A 17,558-nucleotide genomic window follows, 5' to 3' on the forward strand; every position below is an offset into this window, starting at 1 on the left:
CTTTCTCCTTTTTGGTCTCTCAGCTCCCTCCCAGGTGTGATCTCTAATGTTTTTGCCACCTACCTCTGAATCCAGAAGAAGAAACTTTAGGGAGATAAATCATCATAAAGATGGATTTTTCAAGATCAATATTCTTTTTCTACTACTTTTGATTCCCTGATTCAGATAGCATGAGGTTAGATGCTAGAGTTACAGTTAGGGAAGTTGCAGGAATATGAAAAATATAGCAGGTAAAAGCAGGTGAGACTCTTTCATCCAGCAGTGTCTAACTTCAGCTAAATAATCCCTTGACATATCCATTTTTCTTCAGCGAAAAAATCCTTCTAACCTAAACAGGATTCCCATTTTCTTCCTTATTTTTTTTTATTTTCTTTTGAGATGGGGACAAGTTTGATTTCTTATTAAGACACCACAAATCTGGGGCAGCACATTGGGAAAGCCAGAACCATTGAGTCACCTGCCATGAGTAACAGCTGACTCTTGGTGCTACAAGAAATTGGGGTTTTGTATAAGTGCTGTCAGCAAGTAAAGTAACTGGTGTTTGCTGCTAACACGGGAAGGTATAAACAATTTTTCTTCTTCTGTCCCGTGAGATCTGAGCCGCTGTCAACTCACTGCCAGTCGGTGGCCTCTGAGCTCCCTTAGACCTCCACCTGCTGAACTTTCACAGTGTTCTGTTCTAAAATATTTTTCATAGGAAGAAAGAAGGTGCCAGAAGTTCCAATGCAGCAATTAGTAAGCAGGATGGGTGACTTTTACAGCACTATACAGGACTTTAGGTTTCGTCAACTAATTGGTCTAAATTTTGGAGATGCAGTTTTAAGCTGATTATAAACTCATTTAAACTCAATTTTCTATTATTTCATAGAAGAGTAGAACAGCTCTATTCTATAGATCTCTCATAATAAGTTCAGCTACTGCAGCAATGGACATTGAAATGTCCATTGGAATAGCCTTGGAATGACAGTCATCTTGCCAAATGGAATGTTCAGACCTGGGTTATGTTAAATGTGCCTCCCCTTTCTATCTCTTTGAAAAGACTCATTGCAAAACTGCTTGCCTGGCTACATTATGGCAACAAATTTATTATTTCCCATTATCCGTGTACAGTGAAAGCAAAACAAAATGAAAAAATGACAAAAAACCCCAAAACAATCAACACCCCCTTCCCCAAAACAAAGACCTGTGCATCTCTAAATTAAAGCTTGAAACTAGCATTTAAAGTTCCTCTCTCATACCTACATTAAGTATCTTTTGATGCATAAATTTTCCTTACTTATATTTCATTAGATTTTCAGCTACACTGCCAAAATCTGTGAACAAAAGCATAATGCTCCAGGAATCTACAGATCATGACTTTTGCTTACACTGCAGGGAAATACAGTGGGATAGGGTCTGCCTGATTAGAGATCTGTCCCTTTGCATGTTAAATCCTTTCATCTTTCATGGCTTCACATCTGAAAACCAAAATTATCACTTGCATAATGAAACAGCATGTTTCTTCAGCCAGTGTGTAAACCTCTTGATACCAACATACACCCTTCTAAACACCCTTTGATATAAACATGTTTCTATTCACAACCGTGTGCAACCTGTTTTCAGAGCCACAGTAAATGGAATTCCTCTGCACAATGCCCGTTTATAGGCACCTAATTTATTCCCCCACGAGCCTTTGAAGCCACCAGCCAAATAGTTTTCCTAGTTTCAAGACATGCTGCAGAATAAGACTTGCAGTGAGAGCCTTCTCACGTTTATGGGACCATAGTGAAGCCTGCAGCAAGTGAACTGCTGGTACTAAGGACTGGAATAGGTGGCACTAATTAACAGCACCAATATTAGGAACCCCTGTGTCTTTTTCAGAAGGAACATGTCAAACAGAGGCACATGTGTGTTATAGCCTTCATTACAACTAAAATATGCCAGACATTAAATTAAACAACTTGGTATTGGACAGATTATGCATTAAAAGTGCTAACATTAATGTCACTGTTTATATCAAGCTAATGCAGAGTTCTTTTCTGAAACCATGTAATTATGTTCCTTTATGTGCACTTTTAGGTGTCTGAAAAAACCCTTTTAGGTGTCTGAAAAAAACTTTTCTTCATTTAAACAATTTTTGAGAATGGGATTTCTCAAATGTTGGTCTTGTAGTTGGATGGGAAGGCTGTTACACAGATCTAAATCAGGAATTGCAATTAACTAAATAAAAGGTAAATGTGTTTGAGATTTTTTTATATGTAGCCATAAAAAAATTTTTCTAATTACATTGAGAAGTGTATTTTTTTTAAATTATTATTGATTGTTAAATTAAAGCCCATCTGTGATGCTTACTTAATCTATTGAATGCAGAGTATTTTCAGTTTTTTATTAAAAAAAGACAGCTTTATGAATGCCTTAGTATACACCTTAGTTGCTAATATTATGTAGCTGAGTGTAAAGCTGAGGATTTTTTTTTAAATCACACTAACATCTGCAAGCATCTATTTTGAAACTAAAACATAGAGAGAGGGTTGTTTCCATTAGTTTGGTTTGGTTTGTTTATTTTTCCCTACCAGATTTCTGCATAACTTCTAAGAATCTCTTAAAAACATATAAATAAAACACTACAGATCATATTGGGCTGAAGATAAAAAATATTATTTTCCAAAATAATGAAAATTAACTAATCACCACACAGAGAAAATACACATAAAGATGCTTTGAGAGAATTTTCAGTCTTCAAAAAAGATAGTACTCCTATCAAACAGATAAATCTCTCACAAAACAAAGGTCTAGATTCCAAAATCTTTATTTATCCTGTATACTTCTTTTTATGAGCTATCTCATTCCACCCTAACTCTCAGTTTTAGTAGGTTTACTGGGAAGTTAAAGCTTTGCCTCATGGAAATCTGGATGATTAGTACCATTTCAGTAAAATTTATTTAGCTGCAGAATTCCAGCAGCCTAAGAGTAGAAAACATAGGAAAAGAACATTACCTGCCCCCAAGAAGTCTATTATTCACCTTGATAGGTATGATACAATATCTGTCCATAATGGATACAGTATTATTAAATAAGAAAATGTCTCCCTTAAAATGTGCCTATATATAGATATATACTTATACACACACATTAGATACATATGTTTTTATATATTACTTAAATATGATTTTTTTCAATTAAATCATTAAAATAGGTTTGATAATTGATTTCAAGTCTATAGCAACACAGAAGATGAATTATAGGAATGGCAATTAGATGTGTGCTTTTCTCAGCTCAATTAATACTTCAACTTGAATTCTGCTATAAAGCAGCATTTTTCCTTCTTACCAGACATGTAGTAATTTTGGAAATTTTCTGTACCATACATAAACTTCAGAGAGTCAGGAAGATGAAGGTAAGAAAACTGTTATCCTGGACTTTCTTGTCTGACTTCTGCTTATTTGAAAAACACTTGATATTATTCCCATGGTTACTTGTCTTTTAGTAAGCATGGGAACAAATAGGTTACAGCATTTCTCATGTATTTTTCTCAATACCTTGCAAAATGTACATCTGCAAGTTTCCACAATGACAGAAATCCTAATGCTCACATTACTTAATTTTGTACTACCTTACCAGATGCCTCAAAACACTTTCCAGAATAGCTTTTTCCTACTAACTCACAGATGCGTAACACTGTAAAATTAAGATCGAGAATGAAGTAACAATTTTATTCCTTACAAAAGTTTTTCATATCTTAATATTCAAAATTCATTGCTCACACCTAATTGGAGATTAAAGTAAACAACCTCCAGCACCAAACCAGAACAATACAATCTAACTTAATGTCCCCAAAGTATGTATATGTGTGAATATCTTACATTTAACTGCCAATAAACTCCCAATTCTCATCAACGCTTCCTGCCAGAAAGCCAGCTCAATAACAGTTACTTCACTCTATTCCAAAACCAATGATAAATAGCCTGTGATAAATTAGGCCATGTACACAGTTAAAATTTTTGAAAGGTTTATTTCCCCATAAAGACAAAATATGTGACAGTCATGAAAAGAAATTACCACATACCTAAAGGGAAGCCACCTTTTTAGTTCATAGATGTGTTTTAAGAGAGAGGAAGGTTAAAAAATAATATTATATCTCATGGTCCAGAAGACTGATACTTACTGACTTTATGACAACAATTTTAAAAGACACCTTGGCTATCAGGAAGTTGTGTCTACCATGGGAAAATAAACAAAGTGTTTAAATTAATATGTCAAATTAATTTTCACTGAGTCTTAATCACCATGTTGTCTAAGCATTTTCCAGTTGGCTCAGGCATTTTTAAGAGTATTTCCCAAGCAAGTAACTTGTAGTCAGCACCTTTAATTTTCTTCAACTAGAAACATGTCCATCTGTAAGATATGTCCAAATGAGATCGTCCCCATGGTCATTTAGTGTGAGAGGAGTCTTGCACCTATGAACTTCCAATAGATTTGCAGACATAGGGAAAATTCAACAGTCTTTAGCAGAACACTTTTGCCTTTGAATTTGACACACTATACTTAAGTCATTTGAACACTTTTGAGGGTAAATGAAGAGCCTAGAGACAATAATAGCAAAATCTCTTGATTGGTCCTACTTAGTCTAGATATATACCTACACCAATACACCCCCCCCCCCACATATATATATATTTACATCTGTATTTACTTATATATGTGTATGTGCACTCTAGAAGTGTTCTGCTTTTGTGTGAAAATGGTACTCTAATACATGCACCTTTAAAAAGCAAGTAATTGAGATAATCCTGGAATTTATTATTTTTCCTTTTTTTAGACTCAATTTCTCCTCAAAATTATAGGACTTATTTGTTACTTTAACAGACAATATCCAGAGTATCTAAACATCACAGAAGCAAGAGATTTTCATGAATCATATATTATAAACTAATGTAAATTTAGGGCTGCCGTAATACTTCATTGACTGCATTTTTATGGAAATTGCTGCTTTCCACAGCTGTATTAATGTTTAAAGAGACAAACTTTATCACTACCCAAAAAGGAGTTCCAACAGATGACAAAAATGATCCCAAGTAACATAAAGATGAGGCCAGCCTGTCATCGTAAAAATGATTTTCTTGCTTACGGTTATAATAGAGATTCACATGCGGTTTTAAAATCAGATCTGGCAAAAGTACAAACTCTGTAAAGATTTCCATTAATTTGTATTAGAGACTAATTTTCAAAATGCAAATCAGAGTAAGATTCTAGTTCTCATTCATAGACAGAAATTCAAAAACTCATAAAGAGCTACATAAGCTGAGAAAAATAAGCAAATGAAAAAGAAATGCAAAAAGTTACCTTGTTCCTTCTCAAAAAAAAATCATAACTTCTAGTGTTGCATTGCAAAATACAAAATAGCACAGGCATGTACATCAGAACTGAAACTTTGAAAATTATTTCTTTTATGCTTGCTTTTTTTTTTTTTAATTTATAGAATAATGACTTGATCATAGAAGTGTTATTTCTTCACTACTCTTAGATTCCTTCATTCATATAGTGCAGCTTTAAGATGCTTTCTGCTTTCCCCTTTTCTCAAAAGCAGTTGTCGTCTTCCAAACAATTTCTAAAGCTCTTACTTAAAACCCTATAAATAAAACTAAAGCCTTCTTTGAAACAGTTGGCTAGGAATAGGGTTTTTTATGAACTACTGCTTTTCTTAATAGGATCAACAAGGTGAACTCTTCATATGTTTAATCATAAAAGCAGCAGAATGTTGTTTTTCTCTTTTGGAGTATTCCAGAAATTAAGATGGAGCATAGGGTGAAAATTGCTGTTCTCATCTTTAAAAAGGAAACAAGTTGTGGAGCTGTTGTGATTGACCTGTCATGGAGGGCAGCTGCCAGTACATACAGGTGGCCTACTTCCACATCCCTTGTGGGCAAATTAGGAGCAATCAGGGTGATTTGTGGCCATATTTCAGCATTACTTGTGGCTCCTTCAACATGTCCATTTCATTAACAACTACTTCTAGTTGGATTAACCCTCTGTACATACAGCAGCTTCAGACCCAGAAACATATCACTGGTGAATTTCACCATTATTTTGAATTGAAATTTTGAGGATAGTCCTGTGACTAAGTATTTTAATTGGAATTTAGTGTGTTTTTAAACATAGACTGTAGACACGTGTTCTGCCTTAAAAACAGGTGTTTTCTAATTCTAAAAATGTACAGAGTATTGAACAAAATCAAGACTTCTAAGCTGCAAGTCATTTATTAAGGATGGCAGATATTTTTTTACTGTACCTCTTTAGTCTTTAGAAAATGAAATACAAAACCTAATCTGCATTAACACTTGAAAGAGCCTGAATGCTCTTTTCTCCATTTCATCTCTGCCATTTGATTGCACCAGTATTACACTTTCAGAAGTGACTTTGTGGTGAGAAGGGGAAAAAGGAGCTCCACAAAAGAAAAAACTTGCACGGAGTTGTTCACTCACCAGTCCTTCAAATTATCCCTCATTCTTTTTAGTGTTTCCCACTTCTTATTGCATTCATAATGCTTTTCAAATTCTCATGCAGGGCATTGGATGCACTTCACAGTTACAATTACTGCCAAAGGAAAACTAAAGTTACTGTATCAAGGTATCAAACAGCGGGAGGGTGAGTGCCGGAGACTTTGTTCAGCTTTAGCCATTCTTTCCTAGTTCAGTTTCTGACATTATGTTACAATGGTGTGTGTATTTTCTTCACTGGCAAATGCAGGCCGATTATAGACAGAGCAGTTTAGTCACATTACATCTCTCTGTGTGACAATCACTAGTGCTTGGTTCCTGCTCTAATGCAAGCTCTCATAACACAATCTAAAATGGGGTTTCTATCTGTCATAGAAAAGGATGCAGTGAACAAAACTCCAAACTATCCCAATGCAACACACACAAGAAATTGTGAACATTGTTTCCTCACTTTGTTTACAAAATATAAAGCTTCTGAAGTAAAGGTGTGCAAAAATAGCATCTCGTATTTCTGAAATGAGTGGTCCATTTGCTTTTACTGCTATGGACTGAAACGGAGAGGAAAAAGTAGTTCTGAGGGAAAGGCTACCACAGGCAGTATAGTTTGGTTTTGTTAGGTCTCTCAGAAATTACTTTTAGTCACATTAGCAGGGATTGCAGTGACTCTTTACCTACACCACAGTGGCTCAAAATTTGTGATTCCTGGGTTGGAGGCCAGTGGATATCAAAAACAAGGGCAGAGTAATCACGTACAGTAGCTAGTTTATCAGTTGATTTCTCAATCAAAAATTTTCTGAGAGAAGATACATGAAAATAAGACAACATGTTTTCGAGTGAAATTAAGCTTCACCTCATAACTATGCAATAGATTATTAAAAATCATGAAACTGTAAAACATAATTAATGAGTTATTTATTGAGTGTCCTCTTTTATGCCATCTTTTTACCTCCTCTCTTTTGTCTTTTTACAATATTTCTTCTCAATATATATGGCTGAACTGCATTTTAAGGTTCTTTCTACTCTTCCATTTTAATGGTATTGCTTTTTTGAGTCTAGCTCCTGAGGTTGTTTACTTGTTCTAAGTTGGCTTTATTTTGTTTTTTTACTTGGTCATGCCCATTTACTCCTCTTCTGTCTTGTATCTATTTACCTGTTGAAACTTACTCTATTTCTGCTTTTATTTGTTCTTTTCCTTTGTTCTAAAAAATCTTTCATGCTACCAACCCTCTGGCACTTACTACAGAAAAGGAAGACCAGTCTAGTGAAAGCCCAACTAAATTGTGGTCATGTACAAAGAGCACAGTTCACTTTGTGGTTCACTATTTCAGCTTTCTAGGTAGATTTTTCTTCCAATCAAAATATAAGAGTTGTATCTCAATCTTACTGAGTCCTGTCCTTCACATACCAATTAGTGAGAGGAGATGTCATCCAGCTGATGTGGTAATGAGATACTCAGTGGTGAGCCCAATGCCTCCCTTAGCATTTTAGGCTTGGGTAGTGACACAAAGCTACTATTTCATCATTTACCCAGTTCATTGTCCTGTTCTCCAGAGAGAACAACCTGCTCTCAAAGACAAAAGTGGTTTAAAACCCTTCAAAATTTCTGTAGCTCACTTTAAATTTTACTCATTTTCATCAGGGGCATCTCCAGACTACGTCTGCATAATCCTTGGAGCAACATTGTCAGAGCAAACTATGTGTCCATTCATCTTCTTTAAGGCTTCTAGATATACAAAATTCCCAATTTTGCCTCCAGAGGTTTTCCAGAATACACCTAAATCTTTTTTGCTGGTAAAAGTAGTCCTCTTTTAAAATCTTCCCTCTGTAAATAAACTTGAAAAACTACAGATTGCCATTGTCTTTGAAAACAGGAAGCAAGCATAAGAGCTTCTCCTTTAGGGACTTAAAGTCCTTCCTGCCTCTCCACTTACCCCAGCTGGTCTTCTATTTCTGAAAATGAAACAGACTTTCTGCACAGACACAGACAAAACTCCTCTGTAAAAGTCAGAACTTCAGTAATTGCCAGTTTGGACAGAAGTAGATTTAAAAAAAAAATAAAATAAATGAAGTTGTCTCATAATGCAAAAAACATCCTGTTTCAGGATTTTCAGACTGTTTTATTTCCAAACAACTTTGTGAATACTTTATACTGGCCAACGAAAGCCTAATCCTTCTTATTTTTTCTTAAAATCAGAAGTTTGAATTGTTCTGAAATACAAGATTTACAAAAAAGTCACAATCAAATTGCGTTTTGAACTTACAGGATTTCTCTTTTGAAAAAAAAAAAAAGACCTGATTTTGAATGATATTTAAATCACTGTCATTTTTGTATCCAACATTCTTGGTAGAATCTTGAAGCACACATTACTAACAACATAATCTGCTCATTTTCTTCTCCCAAGACGGAGAACACTGTTTAAAATGAAGGTTACAGAACAAGCTATCAGCAAAGCTAAAATTTTCCAGTAGATGCAGATATATCCTTCTGAGTGGCAGAAACTGGTAATTCATGTCAGCCAAAAGAGCCAAGCAGGAACAAGAGTTGCATGCTGAACAGCATGACTTCACATGAAAAGATAGCAAAATCTGTGCCTGTCTCATCTCGTGGAAGACCTCTTTTGCACTGCCACAAACCTCCTCAAGCAATTTACTTCAGTTTTGCAATGCTGGAGATCTAATTATACTAGAGGGACTCTTTCAAAAATTTAATAGCACAAAGCAATAGAAAGCATTTTAAACATAATTCATAAAAGCACTCCCATTTCAAATTTTGTGGGGTTTTGGTTTTTTTTTTTCAAATTTATGGCTCACTCTTCATCACTTCTAGTAATCCATGTTAGTGACACTCAATTCTGACACTTCCTAGATGTGAAGGGACGCTCTCTCTAACTCTAATAGTTTTCCTTTTTGGGTTCTACATTTTTACATGCACTTGCATGAGTTTTTATGCATACACAAACACATGCAGAAGGACTCCTTATACAGATTTAGATTTGTCTTCTCTCAGGTTACCTTCAAAGTTTACCTTGTGCATTTTGCTGCCCCTACATTAGGACCCCATACATCATACCACATATATGTTATCAAAGTGCTTAAGTCTCCATTCTTAAGAAAAAGAGAAAGAGAAGAAAAAGAATGAGAAAAGGAAAAGAGGAAAAGGAAAAGGAAAAGGAAAAGGAAAAGGAAAAGGAAAAGGAAAAGGAAAAGGAAAAGGAAAAGGAAAAGGAAAAGGAAAAGGAAAAGGAAAAGGAAAAGGAAAAGGAAAAGGAAAAGAAGTACATACCTCTTGAGAACTCTGAGATTTAGTTCCCATCCTAAAATGGATTAAACTTGCTCAGCTGGATTGGGTTGAAGTGGACTTGGCTTTTTAGAAGAGTAATGTTATCACTACTTAGATTGGTTTTGCAGTTATTCTCACATTTTCTGTGCCATCCTTTGCACCAATTTGCTCTGTGGCACGTTTGATCATGGCTGGCTGCCAGAAGCCCACCCAACTGCTCTCTCACTCCCCTCCTCAATAAAACTGGGAGAGAAAAGAAAATTGAAAAGCTCATGGATTGAAGCAAAGATTGAGTGATTACTTATCAATTATCACAAGGGCAAAACCAGACTTCACTTGAAAAATTAATTTCTTTTACTGCATATTAAAAATAAAGTTGGATGGTGAGAAACAAAGATAAACACAAAAATAACTTCCCCCTCTCCTCGTTCTTCCCAGACTGTACTTGTTTCCTTCACTCCTGCTGTATTCATCCAGACAGTTATTTGTACTTTAAATCAAGCTAATTTCCTCTGACAAATGTGGTAAGAGGCTTCTTGTGAGGTAATCTGACTATAAATAAACAAATAAATTGACAGATCATACTGTAGCAACTGTTCAAGTGGGCCAAAGATAAGGTCTACTTTCCTTTGATTAAAAAGTTTTGCCTCTTTACCAATTATTCCTAATTAATTTTGAGTTCCTTTATTTCATTGCCTTTATTTCATTGCCTTTATTTCACCATCATTTCTGACCCAAAAAGTTAAAGAGAAGTTTCTTATGTCATGAAAGAAAGTTGCACAAGGACTGTCTATCATTTGTGAGCATCCTTCTTTTTGACACAGCAGACAGTTGGCAAAGAGAGTTAACTGCCTGCTGACATTGAATTTTTTGGGGCTATACTCTTGTTAATAATTTTTCACAGTTGTACTATTAGTTTAACAGAAAGAAGGAGATTTGTAATACTCTCTTTTCACCACATGAAAAGTTTCTGTAGGTTTACATCTTCTGTACACTCCTCAGCAGCCATAATTACATGGCACTTGAGCCCCAGGAAAGAAAGACAGGCATCCCAATGACACAAACACAGAAGCTTCCCAAAGACTGCCTTAAGCCCTGCAATATCTGCTCTAAGAAAGAAAAAAAACTTACTCAAAACAAATTTAGATTTTTTTCTCTTCACCAAAACAGTACACTGGGAAAATAAAAAAAGAACATTAGTGTGCATTTGGTTGCTATAACCATATTCAAACTTCTGTGCCAGTCCCATGACAGTGCCTAGATCAAGAGGCCACAGAAAAAACCTTTCCTGATTAAGGTATTTTGGGGTTTTTGGCAATGGACAGCTAAATTACTCTTGATTCTTAACTTCTAGATGCTACAACATCACACAGAATAAGCAGATTATTCTATAGATTATGGTTTTCTATAAGCTAGCAAGACATATTGTCTCTCCCTGTTTGCCTTGAGGAGGCAGGGGATTTAACTTGCTTTTCTGGAAGCATATGAGACTAATGGAACTTTATGATTATCAAAGAACTGTCTTGATTTTTTTGTCCAGATGAGCAGTTCTTCTGGGCACTGCTAGTGAATAAAATGTCCTTAAATATTCACTTCTTTGGGATAACCTTTACAGCTCAGCTTGGCACTCAGATGAGCTCTAGCTGTTTAGCCAGGCAAAAAGTAATCCAGATACCTGACAGCAAAAATGGTCTTCAGAGTCTGATGATTTGTGACAAAGCATTCGTACAATGTTTTTGTGCTGGTTTATTGCTGAGAGAGAAGTATTCATTCTCTCTTGACATGCTTTTCAGATAACCTGAAATATTGGGAATTGCTGTGTAGGTAAAACTATTATTTGTAAAGCTGTGTTACGTGCTATGAAAAAACAGTTGCATCTAACGGGACCTGATAATAATGTACCCTCACAAATCTGTTTTGATTACTCTTTTAATTTCTACTTTCCCAATCTCTGGGATATGCTCAAAAGCAACAGTACAAATGATTCACTTCAATGCCATTAATCACAGGTAAATGAGGGTCTTCTAAACTTGCAGTCAAGACAGACATTTGCCTACAACTTACCTGAGGGAACTTCAATCTAGAGAGACTGAAGGTATAGAAAAAGAGGAGTAGGAAATGGTATGAATTAAGTTGGCAGTGCTTACTAGAACTTTTTCTTTCAAAGAAAGTGAGATTAAAAAAATAACCTGAACACCCCCCCCCCCAAAAAAAAAAAAAAACCCTTGCCAAAAATAGGGTATAGAGCTTCTTCTCAGTCAGCCTTCTTCCCCTGGCAAGGAGTCAAGCACCTTTACACCTCTAGCTATTGGGCTGCCTGCATTTATCTAGACATTTGTCAGCTCTAGATTGTGTGAGCAAAATGCATTCTGACATCTAAGTGCTGAGAAAAAAAAGATGCTTGTGAAGGATACCTTTGTGCTTTTATATCTTATAAGAAAGGCTTAACAGAAGCTTTCATTTGCTTCCAACCCATAAACTACACCAAATGTATTGGCTCACAGTACTCATAATCCCTTATAACCTGTATTTTCTTTTTTATGATCACAGGACAAGGGTAAACATAAAATAAGTGAATGCCAAATAAACCTCAGCAGCATTTAATGTCCTATATTTGCCAAATAACTTTGACCAAGAGAGAAAAAACCCCAAACAAAATCCCTCAAATAGAATTTCTTATTGCAAAACCAGTATTTTTAAAATAAAAAAATCAGTTTAGGATGAGACAAATTGTTTTATTGAGTCAGAATTCAGACACTTGACATCTGTCATCTGAGCAGAAAATGAGAATGGGGAAATTTGCTTTAAGCTTATTTATTAATTAAAGCAAAGCTTTAAGTGAACAGTTTCAATTGAGGTTGTGTTATTGCCAGAGAACAATTTCCATATCTGTTTGATCACCAAAAACCTAATGCTGTGTTGGGTTTCAAAGATATGTCAGTCCCTGTGTGTTTATCTTGTTAAACTGAAGCATGAATCTTAAGTGGTAATGATTTTCAGTCCAGTCACCATGAAGATGGGATTTTATTTTACTATCTCTTGAGCAGGATAACTCTGGATTACTCCAGAGGATGTTGTTTGATTTCTCCCTGAATTCAATACTTCAACAACTGCATATGGTTTAGAAGAAGTGGATGCCTTCCTAAAATCTGCTGATTCTTTGCTTGGTACCCATTTAGGTACATCTGTTATTCAGGTGACAGCCACAGACGCTGATGATGCCAACTATGGGAACAGTGCCAAAGTGGTGTACAGCATCCTCCAGGGACAGCCATATTTCTCAGTGGATCCAGAAACAGGTTAGCAATCCATTCAGTCTCACTGGAATCAAAATAAAAGTAGGTTTTTCCTGTTAAAATAATGCTAATGCAGAAAAACTGCTTTTCTTGGTATAATGAAGATTTCCAGAAGGTGATTGTTAACTATAAAGTCCAAAGGCTTTTTAAAAAGATGGTGTAAAATACTGTAAAGGGCCCAAAAACACACCAAAATTAGTCCCAAGCCTATTTTACACCAGTTTCTGTGAATTTCATTAGTTTACCTTTAAAAAACATTAATAGGAACTGGACATTTTCATACTATAAGGTAAAAAAAAACCTCACAAGCAATTAATAATTTCTAAAAGTTTGGAACCACTGATTTTAAATCAGTTAATTTTTAACTTAATTTTTTTTTTTTTAATTGTATTATGATTCCAAGAGTTATGGGAACGGAAGCAAGTTATCATTAATCTTTTTAATTTGAAAAGAATGAATTAAAGCCTTTTTCACTCTTATGCAGGAATTTGGATAAGAGACAAACACAAACCAAATTTAAAAAAAAAGTGTGAATTTTGGATATCTATGACTCAAAATTAAGGTTCAGAAAAGAAAGATGTCACCAGAATTCTCTTATTCCAAATATCTAATCCTAAGGCACTCAAGACTCAATAGACATTACATTAGTTTTTCTTGAATGTTATCAAAATTTTCTAATTGAGAATTTAAGTGCAACTCTGTTCAGAATCCCTGAAGTTCCTAATCCATTAAGAGTGCTCAGATCATGGCTAACTTTCTCTTGAAAAAATTTGGGTTTTTTTTCTAAATACAGCAAAGACATGATATGCAAAAGATAATTAATGACAAGGTTACAATTTTAAAAGGAAGCATAAAGATTTTGCATTGGATAAAAGTGTTTGGATATTCCCCTCTTTTTTTTCCTCTTTTCTCCAGTCCCCTGTTCAAACATCATTACCAGGCATGAGCAGGGAAACAGGACCAGCACCACATGGGCAATAACTGATGGCAGCAAGTGTTTAGGCAGGCAGACAGTAAGGGAACACCTGGCCTCTCCTCTTTGGTTCAGGGATTATTTTCTCATTTTAATCCAATTTGCTGTTTTATGTTACATGTATTAGCAAGCCTAGGGATGATAATCAGGACCTGGTAATCCTGGCTCAGACATAAATGTCATAACCACTAATCTGCAAAAGGTTTTTTCTTTATTTCACTCACTTGCTAGAAGTATAAATTTTCCAGGGTTGGCCTTTTTTTGTGTGTGTAATATCAAACTGAGCCTATAATGAAAGCCTTCTTCTGAGAAAGAAAAGGAAGGAATGTGAATCCTCCAAGCAGGAAAGGACACTATGCTTACATTTTCCCACTTCACAAGAGAAAGCTCTGCTCACTCCAGCTTTGAGAAGCCAATACTCTTCTAAATAAAAATACAAATAAAAAACTTTGCTTGGTTTTCAAAAAAGAACTTTAATGAAAAGTGTTGCACTGCATCATTTTTGGTTTTCTCACCTGAGACATTTATTTTATTTTTGTGTTCTGCAAAAAGTGTTTGAGACATTCAAATTACAGTTATGAAATCCTTCAAATTGGACACCCCCAAAAAATTTTTCAAACCTAATTTTAGACTCTCGTCCAATTCTTTTATTATCTATAGCCCCAGCTGACTTAAAATGAACATCACTGAGCATCAAAATCAATGATCTATTACAGATCAGAATAATAAATCCTGGGCATGTTAGAGTTCAACCTTGTGCTATAATATCAAAATGTCACCAGGGCTGAAGATTACACAATATAGTAAATAATAACTGGGGATAGAAACTGCAAAATTTCATTAAGTCAATGAACATATTGATATTTTTTTCATTAAAAGAATAATCAAATTGATTTAGCAAAACAAAAACAATCAATAATATCTGTTACATTTTTTTGTCTTTTTTTCTTAAAATTACATTAAAGCATCCATAGATTGAAAGGTCTATTGCAATATACCTTGTTGTGATTGCTATGGATTATCGTCTGCACAGTGTATCTGACATGAATCCACCTAAGAGCTCTGAGATTTTAGTGGATGGGGCTTCTCCTTGACCACCCTGTCTCTCCTTTTTTTTTTCACTCCTTCAAGGCATAATCAAGACTGCTTTACCAGACATGAGCAGAGAAAACAGGGAGCAATACCAAGTGGTCATCCAGGCAAAGGACATGGGAGGCCAGATGGGAGGACTATCAGGGACCACCACCGTGAACATCACTCTGACTGACGTCAATGACAATCCACCTCGCTTCCCCCAGAGTATGGAACATCTCATAGTTTGGTTTTCCAAAGAACCTCTCAAAAAATCAGCTGGTTTGCTTTGGCCATCTGGAAGTTTTGGGGTTTTTTATCACTGTTTTTGTAGTACTTACCCACTGTTGTGTCTGTTTATTTTGCAGCATCCCAAGGCAAATGGGAATCTCTGTCTACATTTTTTTAACATCAAATTCTTTGTTGGAGTGATAAACTTCTCTTTCTTACTCTCCTTACAGAAATATAAACTGTAGTAATAATTTAGGCCAACTGAAGGGACTTTAGAGGAATTTAACTACAAAATATAAGGACCTGTTCTCGGAAACACTTTTAGTTCCCTATGTTGAAGCAAGCAAATACATCTCAGGTTTTCTAATGTTCTGACTTGCACAGGCAGAGTTGATAAGGTATTTGTTCTGCTGGCAGTCTAAGCATTTGGTTTAAGTAATAGTAATCTGTGTTCAGTTCTTGAATGATTTTGATAATCTAGGCCAGCCTGGCACAATAAAAGAAGTTTTTTAAAAATATCTTTGTACAGGGAAAAAAGAAGAGCAAATAGCAGAAAGCTGCACACCACAGAAAGCTTCAGAGTAATACCCTACAAAAATCTTTTTATCCTAGGCCAGTGTTTAAATCCAATCTCACATTGTTACAGTCAGTGTCTGATAACTGCTTGATAGGCTGCAGATAGGAGAAATTTACAGCCTCAGTTCAGAGCCTGCCAGAAAAGTGTCCACATAATAAAATTTGAATTGCTTGTTCACACTGATGAGAGACCTGGCTCTCTTTACAGATCCACTAAGGACTGAACAAAGAGAGCTGATTTATAAAATGCTCTCCTGGACTTGAAAAGCACTTGAGTACCATGGCAATAAGTACACCCAAAATAGTACAAACTGTTCAACCTAGTGCAGATTTAAAAAAAAAATATTGGAAAACTCTGACAGCATGGAAGAATGGATCTTTGTGGAATTATAAACTACTGCTTTAATCTCTATCAATAATAATGCATTGCTTTAAAAGAAGAGAGGGGAGGGGAAGTACTGCAACCCTTATAAAGAAATATAATTTCAATTCACAGAGTTCACTTGATGAGAATCACCTTCACAAGGGAAATTAAAATATCAATTTTTACCTGAACTTCTTGTTTGACTTCATGAGGGGATGCTTTTTAAAAATGTAGAGCATGATGCAGCCTATGAAATTTTGGCAAATAGGAATTCTGGAACCTAAACTATAATTTATGGTGGCCCATTGCATTTTAAGCCTCACTGTTGAATAAAATCAAATAAGATAAAGGAAAGAATGAAGAACGTATAGAACTGCAAAATAATTTAAGGTTTCCAGTCCGCTTAGCCTGTGTTCTTCACGATGCCCTTCTTTCAAAATTAACTGAATCCTCAAGTCTATGAAAGCTTTTCTGATTATTTCAATATACTTTGGGATGGGCACTTTTTATAGAAATTCACACAATTTGATGCCTCAAACAATGTTCACCCTAGTATTCTACTTTGAACTTTACTGAAACACACTGTGTGGCTACAGAAGGCCTGCTGTGGGATCTTCTGATGCTGCATTTCCAGTTGTGCTGATGATCCTTCCCTCTCATTTTCTTTCTCCTCAGCAGGGTGGTTTTTAATGCTTTTTAGGAATCAAAGAAAGAGAAATATCAGGCAGATTTGATTTCTTCTTAGGTAGTTATGAAGAGGGATACACCTTCAAAAAACTATCTTTTCTGGAGGTTTGCTTTTTATGAAAACGTTTTTATTGCTTTTTCTTTTATGTGAAGCAACAATAAGTAAAATTGTTGCCTAAAGTAGAGGGTGAACTGCAGTTGCAAGCAACACCAGTTAATATCAAGGTATTTAAGACCCAAAAATTAATTTCTTAGAAGGAATGGAGGAAGTAAAACGACACAGTGAAGTAATGGTTGTTCAGACTGCATCAAGAAGGAGCATTTCTTGTTTTGTTTTGTTCTGTTTCCTAAAAGTAGTTGTGGAAAATTAGAAGACATAGGCCTAAATGGAATTAAAATGGTACTATAATGAAAAGCTAAGGCATTTTGAATTCTGTTGTACTCAGAACCAAAGAGCCATCTCACATGCTGAAATGTGTAGCATTCACACAGCACCACAAAATTAGGAATGCTTTCAAGCAAAAAAGCACTGAAGGTATTTTTCTGGAAGGAGTAGTAAGTACCATGACTGCATCTGTTCTTCTGGTAGATCTGGCTCAGCTGC

At 35.4% G+C, this 17,558-nt stretch overlaps 1 protein-coding gene across 2 annotated transcripts in view; it reads left to right on the forward strand.

Moving 5' to 3' along the window:
- Positions 1-17,558, forward strand: part of LOC103820215 (cadherin-9) — a 65,277-nt gene that overhangs the window by 28,450 nt on the left and 19,269 nt on the right. Inside the window, exons 3-4 of one of the 2 annotated variants that reach the window (XM_009094896.4) lie at positions 12,936-13,055; positions 15,157-15,324. In XM_009094896.4, the coding sequence (XP_009093144.4) occupies positions 12,936-13,055; positions 15,157-15,324 (288 nt within the window). Of the gene's footprint in view, positions 1-12,935; positions 13,056-15,156; positions 15,347-17,558 lie in introns of both variants that reach the window. The other variant, XM_050970823.1, reaches the window with a different exon arrangement.

This window comes from Serinus canaria, chromosome 2 (genome assembly GCF_022539315.1).
Source record: "Serinus canaria isolate serCan28SL12 chromosome 2, serCan2020, whole genome shotgun sequence".
NCBI classification, from domain to species: Eukaryota; Metazoa; Chordata; class Aves; order Passeriformes; family Fringillidae; genus Serinus; species Serinus canaria.